General features: G+C 41.2%; 1 protein-coding gene across 1 annotated transcript in view; it reads right to left on the bottom strand.

Moving 5' to 3' along the window:
* The window catches only part of LOC125241590 (protein purity of essence), a 148,582-nt gene that overhangs the window by 66,464 nt on the left and 65,671 nt on the right, over positions 1–16,447 (bottom strand). Inside the window, 12 exon segments of the mRNA XM_048150140.1 lie at positions 192–431; positions 2,070–2,312; positions 4,218–4,351; positions 4,731–4,884; positions 5,275–5,505; positions 6,463–6,665; positions 7,624–7,756; positions 7,973–8,134; positions 10,769–10,953; positions 11,588–11,782; positions 12,825–12,989; positions 15,587–15,799. Of these exon segments, the coding sequence (XP_048006097.1) occupies positions 192–431; positions 2,070–2,312; positions 4,218–4,351; positions 4,731–4,884; positions 5,275–5,505; positions 6,463–6,665; positions 7,624–7,756; positions 7,973–8,134; positions 10,769–10,953; positions 11,588–11,782; positions 12,825–12,989; positions 15,587–15,799 (2,258 nt within the window).

Here is a 16,447-nt window from a genome sequence, read left to right as displayed (position 1 = left end):
ACACTGGTCACACGTGCGAGAGGGACACCAGCCCCAACTTTGACCCTCTCATGTGGACACACTTTTACTAGTCTGACAAGAACGCCTTTCTGCACCGGTGATAAAGTTCAATTTAGTATGGCAAAAAAAGTGTGAGCTCTGTCCCTATTGAAGGTCCATGTTATACACACGCTTGAGGGAGCTATACGTACCTTGTACTGATGGTAATGCTGGTGATGCACGGCCCGCAGCAGACACTGTGCCCTCGCGTGCAGATGCGCGCTGGCCGGCGCACATAGCAGCTTCCTCGCCGCTTCTGCACCGCCCTCGGCGCCGGCGGCGGCGAGAGATGATACTGGCGCGCCGGCGCCGAGTTCCAATGCTTCGAGAGCGGCGCAGGCTAGACGCTCGAGGGAGCTGGGCTTCCATGCGCCGGCGGTGCCTTCCGCTTCCTGTTAAAAAGAAAACAGATTGTTAATAATCCGGCAAGTCTGCTGTAACACAAATGGCATGGTTGTTGGGAGGGACCAATAGTAGATTATAAGATTACATACTTAATTTACTGGTCGAGGTTAACGGCCCAGCCACGACATTGGTCTAAGCGCGACAGCGGTGAGCGGCAGCCATACGTGCGAATGAAAAGTCCCATCGCTGTGTCTCGCTCCAATGTATGGCCGCCACTCACCGCTGTTGCGCTTAGACCAATGTCGTGGCCGGGCCTTAAAACCTGGTCAGAAATATATTACTCGTACTTTTGTCAAGAAGGCGCTGTTATCTTGGTGTATGCGGTAACAGTTCAGTATAATCACAGTATAATAAAGAGTACTATCGTACAGTATGGCCAAACCCGCTCCCCGTTGAAAGTGCCGCCCACCCTCTTTCGGTTACCTCACAGTTACCACCTGTCAAAAACGCGAACAGTCGACCTGTCATATTTCACTCATACAAGCATAGTACGCGTTCACCTACACGAGCTTAGACTGTGCGCTAGGAACGCCTCTTTCATCGCGCGTCCGAGGTGTGGTATATTAGATTAGTAGACAATAGATCTAATGAAAATGAAATAAAAATCGGGGAGACTAAAGCAATCTTTTTAAGCCCCGACGCAAAACGACGGGGTGTTATAAGTTTGACATGTCTGTCTGTCTGTCTGTCTGTGGCATAGCTCCCGAATGAACCGATTTAGATTTAGTTTTTTTGTCTGAAAGCTGAGTTAGTCGGGAGTGTTCTTAGCCATGTTTCATGAAAATCGGTCTACCATGTCGCGGTCGGAGGTTTTTTTCAAAATTTTTATTTTGTGGTTATTCTCTCCTTGTTAAGGTCCGATGCTACCACCTTCTTACCCCTCCGTATACAAATCTATGGGCGAGTCTTAAGAGGACCTTATTCTTTCCTTATTAAAATCTGACACATACCTGTGTAGTCTTGCTAGATGAGGGACAGGACGACGGGTCTTCATTCTCTTCCGGCCATCCGAACTGTTCCTTATTCTTCCCGTAGACCTTAACGGAATCCACCATAGAGATCCCGTCGGGGTCTTGCGAGGGCCCGAAGTTTATTACCACCTTCTTAAGCCTCCTTATACTAATCTATGGGTGAATCTTAAGAGGACCTTATTCTTTCCTTATTAAAATCTGATACATACCTGTGTAGTCTTGCTAGATGACGGACAGGACGACGGGTCTTCATTCTCTTCCGGCCATCCGAACTGTTCCTTATTCTTCCCGTAGACCTTAACGGAATCCACCATAGAGATCCCGTCGGGGTCTTGCGAGGGCCCGAAGTTTATTACCACCTTCTTAAGCCTCCTTATACTAATCTACGGGTGAGTCTACTCGTAAAGCGGACCTTATTCTTTCCTTATTAAAATTTGGCACATAATACCTGTGTAGTCTTGCTAGATGACGGACAGGACGACGGGTCTTCATTCTCTTCCGGTCATCCGAACTGTTCCTTATTAGAGATCCCGTCAGGGTCTTGCGAGGACCCGAAGTTTATTACCACCTTCTTAAGCCTCCTTATACTAATCTACGGGTGAGTCTGCTCGTAAAGCAGACCTTATTCTTTCCTTATTAAAATTTGGCACATACCTGTGTAGTCTTGCTGGACGACGGACACGAAGACGGGTCTTCATTCTCTTCCGGCCAGCCGAACTGTTCCTTATTCTTCCCGTAGACCTTAACAGAATCCACCATAGAGATCCCGTCGGGGTCTTGCGAGGGCCCGAAGTTGATGATGACCTTCTTGTCGGATTGAAGAGACTCTTCGCGGGTGAGTGGCATGTCGAACCAGCGGTTGCGAAGGACAACGGTTGGGATTGTGCGGCCGAGGACCTGGGGATTGCAGTTAGATTAGTACCTTATATACAAAAACAAATTACAATAAAGGGTCTGGCCGGACTGCCATGGTAAAATCGCCCCTGGCTAAATATGAAATATTGATATGCAGGATTATTCGTATTGTTACTACATGTACTACTACTGGATATTATGCCTCAAACTGTTTCCGTTTACGAAAAAAATTTAAAAAAAGAAATTTTGTTTTTTATTTTTTTCTTTAAAACCGCGTATCCGATTGACTTGTTCTTTGGATATTTTATAGATATATTAGGGATACATCAATTAAAAAAAAATTAACTTCCTGACTTTTTGTTAAGTACATTTTTTTTTTAATTTATGTTTTAAATATTTTTTTTTTACCACATACGAGTTAGCGTCACCTACTATATTTTCATATAATAATCGCCATTTTATACTCTATTACATATATTTTTATCAAAAATATTAGTTTGGGTCAAGAATGTCAAAATAAGTTATTTATATATTACTAGTATTACCCTTTAGTACGTTGCTCCTGGAAAGTGATGTATGAAAATTTTGGCATAATTAATGGAAGATTTTTTTTAAATTGGGATATGTAGATTATAGGCCGAAGTTATTTTTCATCAACCCTCCCCCCCCCCCCCTCTGCGTCACCCCTCTACCCCCCATTAAAGAGCCGAAAATGCGATTTTTCTCGATTTCTGACAAAACCGATGAAGATACAGAAGAAGCGTGTAGGAACGAAGTAATCCTTAATGAATTTACTACAAATCTCTCATAAACACTTTAGTGCTAGCACTTATAGTTTTCGCGCAATCCGTCACGAAAGTTGCTCCGTAAAAAGTCAGGAAGTTAATTTTTTTTTAATTGATGTATCCCTAATATATTTATAAAATATCCAAAGAACAAGTCAATCGGATACGCGGTTTTAAAGAAAAAAATAAAAAACAAATTTTTTTTTTTTTAATTTTTTTCGTAAACGGAAATAGTTTGTGGCATAATATCCAGTAGTAGTACAATTAGTACATGTAGTAACAATTCGAATAATCCTGCATATCAATATTTCATATTTAGCCAGGGGCGATTTTACCATGGCAGTCCGGCCAGGCCCTTTAGTAGAAAAGTACTGCCTTGGATGAGACATCTATTGCAGAAGTTTCTGCTTGTCAAAAAGTTAAAGTAAGTTATTATATATTCAAAAAAGTATATTCTGAGACACCCCTTCCGCAGCAGAGATTTAAATTTTCTATACAACCTTTTGCACCTTCTTTTATTTTTAATTGATTTTTATTGTAAACGCTGTTGAACTTCTCAATAAATTAAAAATAAAATAAATAAATAAATAAAATAATTGATGCTTTACATAAGGTATAAATTAATATTTGGCCTAGTTATGACTGAGAATTTGCGAGATTAGATCTCTGCTTTAGGTTTTTTAGAAATGTGTCGCTTAACTTCAAACCTGGGTAAATCCATTCTGCTTTAAGGTTGAATATATAAAAAATATAATATAATCTGAAAGATAATCAACCTTATAGCAGAATGGATTTACCCAGTTTTGAAGTTAAGCGACACAAATGTTATATTTATATTTCATGATATACGGTTCTGTACAAGGCTGTTTGCCGACTAACCCCCTTATTCATAAACGTACTCTAAAGTTATCAAGCCGATAAAGTTCGTTTGTCCCTTTCGACGTATTGGTGTGATAGAAAGGGACAAACGAACTTTATCGGCTTGATAACTTTAGAGTACGTTTATGAATAAGGGGGTAAAGGTGTAACATCTATTTTCCGGTGTGTAGAATACAAAAAACAGTAACTTTTTTTATAGACCAATCGCTCGCTCGCATAGACTCTAGCTAAATATCTTTAGCTCATAACTTTTTCTGAAAACTGGCGTGTGCATATTACTTACCTCAATATAGGTGGGTGTCCTGGCGACGTCTTGGCTGCCGAGCAAAACTCTTATACCGCAAATGACCATGTTCGGGTCAGAGTTTATAATTTCGATGGAGAATCCAGTCATCTTAGTGGACACTACGTACAGTCCTAGGAAAAATACAAATTCATTAATGTAGAACCAAAGACATATGTAACTCCATATAGACGGATAAAGCCTAAGAAAAAAACGTACCTCAAAGCCCTAGAGAAAAAGGTACGGTGGCCTAGATGGCGTTACACTTTTGGGGAACGATCGGCTAGATGGCGCTAGTATTAATATTTGACATTTTAACACATATCAAGCTAACAATATGGGCAAAATTGTCAAAACTAAGGTTAAAAAGTTTTAAGCTTGTGTCTTATAGCGTGTGTCTATGGGAGCGACTATCTTTTGTTCGTTTCTATCACCCATAGCTTACTCACTTTCGGAGGGACCAGTGCCTAGCGACACACGTATCTCTACAAGATAAGGTATATTTTAAATTACCGGTAGTATTAAGCCTGTGTTTGATCTGCGCAGTGTTGTAGACCTGCAGGAGGTCCTTGCCCCCGAACTCGACGTCGGCCATGGCGACGCAGTGCTCGAAGAAATCGATCGGGAACTGCGGGGAGCCGTTGGAGTTGGACTTTGATGAGGCCGCCTGAAAAACGCCCTTTATGAGTATTCGTTTCACGTATAGTTCAAAAACTAAGAAGAATTTATGATGAAAATACCTTAATCTAGCTAGACAAGCGCTGGTGGCCTAGCGGTAAGAGCGTGTGACTTTCGGGTTCGAACCCATCTCGTACCAATGAGTTTTTCTGAACTTAGGTGCGAAATGTCATTTGATATTTGCCAATCGCTTTTCGGTGAAGGAAAACATCGTGAGGAAACCAGACTAATTCCAATAAGGCCAATAGAAAGAAAAAGGCCTAGTTACCCTTAGGGTTGGAAGGTCAGATGGCAGTCGCTTTCGTAAAAACTAGTGCCTACGCCAAATCTTGGGATTAGTCTTTTCCGTCCTGGCAGATCGTATGTTCAGTATCTTTACCTGCTGAGCCTTCCCCTTGGAATGCGTAAGCGCTCTAGGCCTCCGCCTTGGAGCGTGTGTCGGCTGTATGGTAGGCGACAACCAGAAGCCGGTATGCTCGGGACTTGCAGCATACATCCGGAGGCTTCCGTCTTCGCAGAGCAGGATAAGAGTGCTCTTTTGCTCGCCGCCGCCGCCGCACCAATGACGGACGGCTACCATGTCGGTGATCTTCGCTTTGGCTGGGATGACCTACGGGAGAAAAAGTTAGGTGAATATTGAGTAAAACAGAGCGAAAATGAGTTTAACAAAACGCTGAGAACCTTGACGTGATTTAAAGAGAAATTATCAATCCTGTGGAAACATAGGATATGTCGCAATATAGAGAGTATCGGATCACAATGGAGAACCCAAACATTCAATATACAAGGGTCGATATAATATTCAAATATTCAATATGAATGGTAGCCTCGCCTGCCAACAAACCGCACTGCGATTTGGCACGAGAAAACGTGTAAATGTAAACATTACCTCGATTCTGAATAAACGTTTTATTTATTTTTATTATTAATTACACAGCTAACATTAATTTATTTATCTCTCATCTCGTCGACATTCAAGCAGTTATTTAACGCTGTACCGTACCTTAATCTCCTGCACGAAGATGTTGTTAGGCGTGAGCATGAGCACCACAGGGTTGTTAGACGCCTGAAGCACAGCTGTGACCAGGCCTGGGTGTCCGGGGACCTCGGCCCATTGGCACAGGGCCTGCACTCCGCCCTGCTTGTCTCTACATCCTCCTTTAGTCAGGATGGTATGAGTGGGTATAGTACCTTAATCTCCTGCACGAAGACGTTGTTAGGCGTGAGCATGAGCACCACAGGGTTGTTAGACGCCTGCAGGACAGCTGTGACCAGGCCTGGGTGCCCGGGAACCTCGGCCCATTGGCACAGGGCCTGCACTCCGCCCTGCTTGTCTCTACATCCTCCTTTAGACAGGATGGTATGAGTGGGTATAGTACCTTAATCTCCTGCACGAAGATGTTGTTAGGCGTGAGCATGAGCACCACAGGGTTGTTAGACGCCTGCAGGACAGCTGTGACCAGGCCTGGGTGCCCGGGAACATCGGCCCATTGGCACAGGGCCTGCACTCCGCCCTGCTTGTCTCTACATCCTCCTTTAGACAGGATGGTATGAGTGGGTATAGTACCTTAATCTCCTGCACGAAGATGTTGTTAGGCGTGAGCATGAGCACCACAGGGTTGTTAGACGCCTGCAGGACAGCTGTGACCAGGCCTGGGTGCCCGGGAACCTCGGCCCATTGGCACAGGGCTTGGACACCGCCCTGCTTGCCGCCTCCGCGTCCGCCCTCTTTAGGTGGTGTGGCTAGGGATTGCGGGATCAATGCGGTGCCTGGGAGGAAGCAATTGATTACTTAAAGATGAGAACACTGGTGAAGAGGTATTTACGCCCTTTCGAACAGTACAACACTTGATACAATACAATACTCTTTATTGCACACCTCACATAGTTTACAAGTAATACACAAGAAACAAAACAAATTAGAAATAATACGACTGAATCAGAAACGAGAGCACTGAGATAAGGTAAAAAAGATTCAGAGGGACGAAAGTGGATATGATGTATAACATGTTTAGGCACTGGTCCCACCGCGAGCTAGTAAACTATGAGCTATCGGCTATAAAAACGAACAAAAGATAATCACTCCGGTGTTTATAGTCACTCACCCCGTGGTGAACTATCAATATCGCCGTGTCTCTTTTATTTGCACGGGAGTGCTTATCTTTTGTACGTTTTTATAGCCGATAGCTCATAGCTTACTAGCTCGCGGTGGGACCAGTGCCTTAGTAGCATCATGAAAACTTTTCCGCCAGCCATACTGTTTTTAATGTACCTTTACAACCTCAAAAGTATCATTCGATCATTTAATTCTAAAGTGGAATAAATAAAGATTTGTGACGTAGTATTCTAGGAACCTTTAGTATTTTTTTTTTTTTCAAATCAGCTTTTTAAGAACTGTCTAAACGATTTTGAACGACTTGCTAATATGGAATTAATATGAAATCGAATCGAATGTCACGGTCAACTGATTTACTTGATATATTTCTATCTGATTTATAAAATACAAATTGCAGTTAAAAATAACTTCTGGCCCTGTTTTTCTTATAATTATCTGATGCTTTATTTCGTGCATGGTATAAAATATTTTAAGTACAGTCAAGTTGTCAGTACAAGCGAAGTATAGGCATACTTCGCTTGTACTGTCACTCAAAATACATATACGGGTATGTTTTTCTGCGGAAGTGCTTCGTTGCCGACGTACTGTCAGCGAATGGGTTAAACAAGTTACCTTTGACGCTGTCTTCTACTGTGCTCAGGGGAGCTAGGTAGCTCCTGCCGTGAGCGTACGAGAAGAACAGCATTTTGAGCGTGTGCGAGTAGTACACGGATACGCCGCCGCCGCAGACCATACCAGCGACATCCTGGAGAAGATAGTTGCATGTCATCATAAGGATTCATCAGGAAATAAAGATAGAAATAAATAAAATGATCTGTTATCTTTTAACCGTCGTCTGTTTCTGTTAAAAATTACATATTTTTGACATATTTTTTTAATAAATTTAAAGCCAACGCTATATTTATGTTAGGATCCTTATCGAACATTTATAATTATTAGTATGGATTCGTTTATCAGTTACCTGTATCTCTGGATGCAGAACCTCCAGCGTGTTAGTAATGTAGAAGGTGCCGAGAGAAGCGCGCGACTCTTCACTGGTGGGTTGCCAGTACATGTGCCCAGCTGAGCTCATGCATATCATGTGCATCACGCCTTCTTGATTCACGAATGTTACGTCTCGGACCTGGAAGAATATACAGGGTGCCCATGAGGAAAGGGAAAAAATTAAACCACGCATTCCTGGGGTCATAAGGAGTAATAAATGTTATATAAACATAGGTCGAATTTTGCTTTTTAATTATGTAATTTTTTTCTTACATAATAAATACATAACTTTTGATTCTCTAGTATAACAGTGCCTTAGGGCGAGCTGGCAACGTTTGTTGTTGCTGTCTCTTTTATTTTTACAAGAGGCAATGTCATGAAGACTTTTTTGAGCATAGACTATTCAAAGCGAGGTCTAAATTTTTCTTTGTTAATGACCGCAACACGCTGAATATTAAATAAGAAAAAGGTTGGTTTACACAAATACACGAATACGAAATATGTCTTTCTCGCTTCCTAAGACCACCAAAGAGAATCCCACTACTCAACAAACAGTTTACAAGAGTTTCGCCATCATAGATACTCTTTAGATGCGATAAATGAATGGCCACTTAAAAATAAAATTGTCCATGTCATTCAACATTCAAAATGACTTTAAACGTCAGTGTTGTTGTTGTTTATTTTTGCAATGAACCTGGATTTATCAGAAATGCACTTTTAAACGAATAATATTAGTTTTACGAAGTACATACCTACATGAAGCTCTTAAAGAGTCACCGATTAATATTAAGAACAAGAGGGTTCTATCTAGTTCAGACGGTCAGCCTTTAATAACGGAAGTTTACTGAAACGGTGTTGTGGTTGAGTGAAATAAGTTCTATCATGCATCTTCCGGCAACATCGCGACTTGAGCATTTAGCTGTTCCAGGTGGGAGGACGGATCCTAGACAGCCATCAAGGTTTTGCAATTAAAATTACTCTTAAAATTTTTATTGGAAATGGTGATAGTACTAGTTTGTGTTGTACGATTTAAGTTGAATAATATTTAAGTTTTAATTGTAAATTGAACTTCAGGTAGGTAGACTTTTTTAAATAAATGAATACTAAAGATATTGTGTACTTAATTAATGGACTAAATGAGATACGTAATAATGAGCGTAGACTTTTAATAAAACCCAATACATAATTACAAAAAGAACTTGAAACGATATACATTAGTACCTTTTACTACCATATCCGAAATGGAAAAAGGCATTCTATCTCTGAAACAAATATCATTTTCATTCAAATACAACATTGTTGTAGGTATGTGGCTTTCCACGTTTAGGTAGGTACTAGTACCTAAATACGAGAACTAACGATTCACAATTCAAAACTTGTTGTTGGCTTGCGGGAAATTGCATTGCAAGATTGCAATTAATTCGTAAACTGTTCTATGCTAAATTATTTACTGATGTTCCGTATTTAGGGAGAAAAAAACATTTTTAGGTCTGACAAGTCAACAATGACGTTATCCAACTGAGTTTGACTTACGCAGTCAATTTAGACGTGTCAGTCTGGCAACGTCGCAATCATAAAGGTGTTTTGTACTGGTGATTTACTTCCAACTTTTTTACACAAAAATGGCAATATCTCAAAAATAAAGCCGAATTTAGCAAACATTAATTAGCATTTTTAACTTCTAATATGGTCAGGAATATGATGTTAAAATATTTCCCTTTCCTCATGGGCACCGTGTATAATGTTATCATTTCGGACATAACGGCTTAAATCTCAGAGAAAATGTTGTAATAGGAACACTAATAAACCACAGAAATAACCACAATACATTTTTTTTCCGGCCATCAAACATGGCTAAGGACACTCCCGACTAATTCGACTTTCAAACAAAAAAAAACTAAATCTAAATCGGTTTTATAAGTTCGGGACAGACACGTGAAACACTCCGTAGTTTTTGCATAGGGGATTAAAAAGATAGTCACTCCCGTGTAAATAAAAGAGATTTATAGTTCATCGCTCACTGGCGCTATCATCGCATCTCTTTTGTTTACTCGGGAGCGACTATCTTTTGCTCGTTTCTATCGCCGATAACTCATCGGTTACTTCCTTCTGGTGGGACCAGTTCCTTAAACAGTCACGTGCTTCCAAGTAGCTAGAGCTACGCGCTTGCACACCTCTAAGTTGCTTGCAGTAGCTGTGACTACAAAGCGGAGTGTTATAATGTTTGATCAATGCCAAGGTTGCCAGCTTATCGGATATTTTACAGGATACATTTCGGAGAGTACGCTGAGGAACTGTACAACCTTGTTCCTCCGTCCTTATTTCACCATAGGACCACCAGACAATCGGCAATGCGGCATCGCTTCACAGTTAATATTCCAAAAATACGCACTAAGCGTTTCGCTTCAACATTTCTTTTGCGAACCGCCAAGAAGTGGAATGCCCTGCCTGAGTCTCTATTTCCGCATGAGTACAATCCAGCACGGGTAGCATGGTCGCGCGATAGACGATAAAAACATCAGGCCGTCCCTATCGCACTATTAGTAAGTGCGATAGGGACGGCCAGATGTTTTATCATTTATCGCGCGACAATAATAGCCTGCCAGGTCTCTTTAAAGCAAGAGTAAATAGGTATCTCATAGGTAAGCGTGCTCCACCGTAGACCGCATCATTACTTACCATCAGGTGTGATCGTGGTCAAACGTCTACCTATTCATATTTTTTTTTAAATGCGCTATTTTTGGATGAAAGTCGAGTGTTTCGATGTCCTCACCTTTCCGCTGGGCACTAGGAAGTGATGCACAGGGTTACTAAGGTCCTTGCTGAGGTCGAATATCTTGACGAAGTCTGACGTCACTAGAGCCAACTGGGTTTGCGAGCCGGGCAGCCAGAGCGCCTTGATTATGTAGTTGTTGGCTTCTAGACCCGGGTTGATGACTAGGTGGTCTGCCACTGTGCCTGTTGAGGTAAAATCAATTAGTGAAATTGCCTTTGGAGTCGAAAACAAAATACAATCGCAAATTATTCGTCAAACCGGAATTTGCGCCAACAGATATTTGTAATATTTTTTGACGTCACACTATATACAGAGTTATCTCTGCGTGAGTTTTAGCGCTGTACATATATACTTGCATAGTACATTGCTGTATAGATTGATAGCTTTTAATACCGAAGCAGCATGCATATTCCTAACATACGTGAAGACCGGCATACTCTAGAACAGTGGTAGTCAAACATTTTTTCACTGGGGGCCAAAATGTGAAGGAATTTTTAGAGGCGGATAACATTTAAATTTTAAAAATGCATTTTACTACAGTGCTGGCTATGTCACACACGCGTGTTATATTTGATAGGTATTTAGAGCAATATGAGCTGTCAATCAGATACCAATACATGGTAAACATTCTTACCTCCTCTGTTGAACGTCAGTACGTGGCACTCCTTAATACCGCACAGGCGAGCAAGTCCTCATCCGACGGGTTACCGTTAAGCGTGATAACGGTGTGAAAGCTATGGGCGCCGATGAGGGCCGTATCGTAGTCAGTTATATTCCCATACTTAGAGCCTTAAGAGCAACAAAAAACGTTCTCACCTCCACTGTTGAACGTCAGTACGTGGCACTCCTTAATACCGCACACGGCGAGCAAGTCCTCGTTCCACGGGTTACCGCTCAGAGTTATAACGGTGAAAGGTATGGGCGCCGATGACAGCCGAGTAAGCGTCAGTTTGTGTTTGGACGAGTCCGCCTGTTTGAGCAGGGCGGATAGCTGGAGTACGGTGATTTTTCCTGGGGAGATTATTAATTAATATATAATTACTACATTGGGGTTGAAGAAGCTTGCGGAGAAGCGGACGGAGTGGCGAAAGTGCGTTGGAGATGGTCGCAAGTTCGTCGGTGAGACCTGGTTTGCGGCACTTGCTGATAAAAGGGAAAGAAGACACCATAGCGAAAAGTCGCAATCGGTTGCAAGCTTCCCTTGTCAGCTGTGTGGCAAAATGTGTCGCTCTCGCATAGGTCTCTTTAGTCATCAAAAGCGATGTCTCTCGGACATTGCACCATAAATCGTCTGAAATAGACGCTAAGGCCAGTAGTAGTGGGATTAATCATAGCCAAATATGCATTCCTAATGCAATAAATCAAATTCAAATATTATAGCATATGCAGTTCAAGTTAAGGTAAACCTTTCCCTACAGGTTTTAGGTATTTGACTTGTACTTTTATTCACAGGTAAGTGGCAGGTAGGCAGTTTACTGCGGAACTCATTCAACCTGTGTAAAAATGCCGTTTTTTTATCGTACTCTGAATCGTCTTGCAGTGTGGCCTTGTGGGTGGTAACTCTACCTATGAAGTCAATGGTCCTACGACGAGTATAGATTTAGGAACCATGTGTATTTTCTAAGGAACACAGTCTTGAGCTTACTGCCTTATCAACCTGAGTAAAATCTTTTTAAGGTACCTTTCTTGTGGTGAACAGCAGGATAGTTTGTCCGTTCTCACCAGTATTAGACACACAGAGTATTTGACCATTGTGGGTAGTAATCCTGGCCCCGTAGCCGAATGGCATTTCTGTGACGCGAAACGAAAACGAAACGGCGCGGTAGTCTGCCTCTTTCGCGCCCATACGCAAGAGCGATATAGATAGATAGCTACGAGCGTTTGTGCATTCGGCTACGTATGGTCAACCAATTGGATTCATAGGCAACTCTAGAACCCTGTCTCATTTAAACCGTGTTCTATTTGCCATAAGAAGTCACGTTGAAGTTTACTGAGCAAAGGTTCTACAGTGGATTCAAATTGGTTGACTGTACCCTGGTTACATATCGAGTACCTTTCTCGTGTGACACGGCGAGATGCTGCCGGCGGCCCTGAGGCGATGCCAGGCAGCACATGGCGACGCGGCGCAACTTGTGGTTCGACATGAGCTGACGGATGGTCTGCCCGTTCTCGCCTGTGTAGGACATGCGGACGTTTTCAAACGCGCCCTCTTGGGAACCTGGGGAGAGATTTGATTATGAATAGATTATTTATTTATTTATTTATTTATTTATTATTTGGAGAACCAACAGCTTACAATTCAGAATAAATAATATATAATATAACCCTAGTAACAAACAGCCAATTATAGGTTCCCACCAGTAGTAACAGGTTATCAAACAAATGGTGGCTAAGTAAATAAAATAAATAAAATAAAAAGCCTTTTTTATTGTTCCTTAAAACATAAAATACAGAATTATTAGATTCATGCAATTATACTGTTATAATTATTTGTCATAATTTTAATAAAATATTATTTAATTAAGGTTCGTGGTTTTAAGGACCCCTCTTTGGGTGAAGGCCTCCTCCAGTTGTTTCCAGTTATCTCTATCCTTTGCCATTTCTTTCCATTTCTCTCCGCCGATTTTTTCAATTTCATCTGCCCAACGTTCTGTCCGTTTTCCTGCCTTACGTTTGCTTTGTGGGCCATTCCAGAAGGTAGCACGTTTCGTCCATTTTGTATTATCCATCCGAGCCACATGACCTGCCCACTTCCATTTCAATTTTTGTGCGTGTTCTGTAGCATCTATGACCTTTGTGCTTTGGCGTATGGTGGAGTTGGGAACTTTGTCTATTAATTTTATTCCTAGCATGCTTCTCTCGAAACCTCTTTGGCACACCTGTATTTTATTTTGTACTTGTATGTTCAGAACCCACGTTTGGCAGCCATAAGTTAAACAAGGAAGAAGGCAGGTATCAGCAACTTTCTTTTTTACGTGTATAGGTAAATTAGACTTAAAGACCTCTTTATGACTCCAGTATTTATTCCACGTTATATTTACACGTCTTTTTACTTCTTCTAAGTGTCTATTCTTTTTAAAGGTCATTAATTTACCTAAATAAATATATTCGTCCACGTATTTCAAGACATTTCCCTGGATGGTAATAGGGGTCGTAGCGCTGTTCGTCATTATCTTTGTTTTTGATGTATTCATCTCCAGACCTATCCTAGAGCTAACCGAGCACAGGTCCGTTATCATTGACTGAAGTTCTGTTGGTGACTCCGAGAGAAGAACGATGTCATCTGCGAACCGAAGGTGACTTAGTCGTTTTCCGTCAATCCAGATTCCCTTCCTAGTCCAGGGTAAGTGTTCCATAATATTCTGTAAGACGGAGATATTTTCGGCGACAGCGGGTCCCCCTGTCTTACGCCTCTACATATTTTGATTGGTGGTCCTATGCGGTCTAGTTTTACTCTACTTGTGGTTTTTCTATATATATCCTTTAAGATGTTGATGTAAGGTTGTGGAATAGAATGTGCAAGTAGGGCGTCCCATATGCTTTCGTGAGAGATAGAGTCGAAAGCTTTAGCATAGTCGACAAAAGCTATGTAGAGTCTATCGTTATATTCTTGGTATTTCTCTATAATTTGGTCCAAGACGTGAATGTGATCGATGGTACTTTATTTTTTTCTGAATCCTGCTTGTTCTGGTGGTTGGTAGAGTTCTAATATAGGGCTTATTCGGTTTTCTATACAGGACGCGAATAACTTGTACATACAAGACATCAGGCTGATCGGTCTGTAGTTACTCACATCGGCTGGGTTTCCTTTTTTATATAGCAGTGTGATATCTGATTCGCACCAGGATTGTGGGACTTTCTCTTGTTGCAGGATTTTGTTGAACAGTATAGTAATCGGTTGAGTTAGGAATGGGATACCGATTTTTAACAATTCATTTGAAATGCCGTCAGGTCCTGGGCTCTTGTCGTTTTTGAGTTTGTGTATTTGTTTACTTATTTCTTTGTCTTCAAAAGGCTCCACCAGTGTATTATTTCTTGATTCAGTGAAATTTGTAGGTGATGAATATTCTTTTGTACGGCAACTATACAGGTCTCTATAGTATGTTGTTGCGACGTTTAATATATCATCTCTTCCATAGTGAGTTTTTTCTTGTCTTTTTAATCGCTCAATCCAGTCTTTGTGAGTCCTTAAATCTTTAAAAGCTCGCTTTAAGCTGCCAGTAGTGTTCAAATGTTTGTCTATCGTATTTTTTCTGTACATTTTGTAATCACGTTTGATACACTTACTTGTTAACTTGTAGAGTATGGTGTATGGTGGCTAGTACTAAATTACTAACTATGTACGTGTATCTCACTAACACGTGATGATTATTACGTCTTGGAAAAGCAAAACTTAGAACTAAACTAATATATAAGTACATCAACAAGTTATACCTATATAGTATTCTACATTATTAAAATAAAGTATACATTTGTCTACTTTAGATTAATTGATGTGTTAAATAACATAAAACCTAGCTGTCTCAGCATGCTAATTTCAATCGCGTTCAATTCCAACCTCGGCTTGTAGCGATGTACGAAATATAATACTACCTATGACCACACGAGCCTCACATACACTATAAGTTGCATACTTAACCTACCCAGTGTGGCCACCATAAGATTGTCAGTACCTATGTACGAATCTTATGGTGGCTCTTTTCTTATAGAAGTTCTAGATAGATCTAAGCTAGAAGCGCGTCCATACCTCGCCAACAGGCACTATGTAGATCTGACCACATGAGCCTCACATACATTCTATAAGAAGTCACTAACCCAGTGTCGCCACCATAAGATTGTCAGTATGCACGAATCTCTTCTCGCCAAGATGGAGTTGTGCTAGAGCGCGCTGAGCGCGTCCATGAGCGCCGACGGCCGCTCCGCGCTCGCACGCGGCCCGCACGGGGCCGGACAACACGTCGAGGAGCTTACGGACCTTGTCCATGCACGCGCCCCAGCCTGCGTACGAAGCCAGGTATTGTCGGCATCCTGGTAACAAATACAATCAGTCGATGTATTTTAACTCTCAAAAAAATTACATTTTCTCCGCAATTTTCCAATAGAAATTCTAATTAGCTACTAGGAGTTCTCACTAAGTACGTTGTACGTTGTACTTGTACGTTGTTGTCGTCGCCTTCTCTTTCAGTTTATAACCCAATATTTATTTTCCGAAACGCATATATTGCACGTTTCAAAATTTAACATATTACACACGGACCACACGGTAGAATTTAGTAATATAACTTGGAATATTTATATTTTGTATTTGTTAGACATTTTGATTTGGTAAATTAGACAAAATTTCAAAATGGTATCTAATTATGTATCTAGTCGGAAAGACTACAAAAAAAGTTTTCACAATTATGAATGCTGGTAATCGGATAGTCATTACATTATGATTTAAAATTTTTTTTGTCTATTGAAATGTCCACCATGTGCTGCGCAAAACGCATGGCCCCTGACTTTCCATAATTCCCGATCCTTTTTATTGTTATTAGAACTGGACTTACTCTTGGTCACAGACTAGCCAAAGACAAAGAAGTGGCCTACGTTATTTCGGGTTAGTTGTTGCCTGGGCCTACCCCGCCGACGCTTCTTTGTCGGCGTCCACTTGGTGGCTAATAGGCTACTAGACTC

This window comes from Leguminivora glycinivorella, chromosome Z, assembly GCF_023078275.1.
Source record: "Leguminivora glycinivorella isolate SPB_JAAS2020 chromosome Z, LegGlyc_1.1, whole genome shotgun sequence".
Classification (NCBI taxonomy): Eukaryota; Metazoa; Arthropoda; class Insecta; order Lepidoptera; family Tortricidae; genus Leguminivora; species Leguminivora glycinivorella.
The sequence above is the reverse complement of the archived record's forward strand: the minus strand, read 5'-3'. Positions and strand labels throughout refer to the sequence as shown.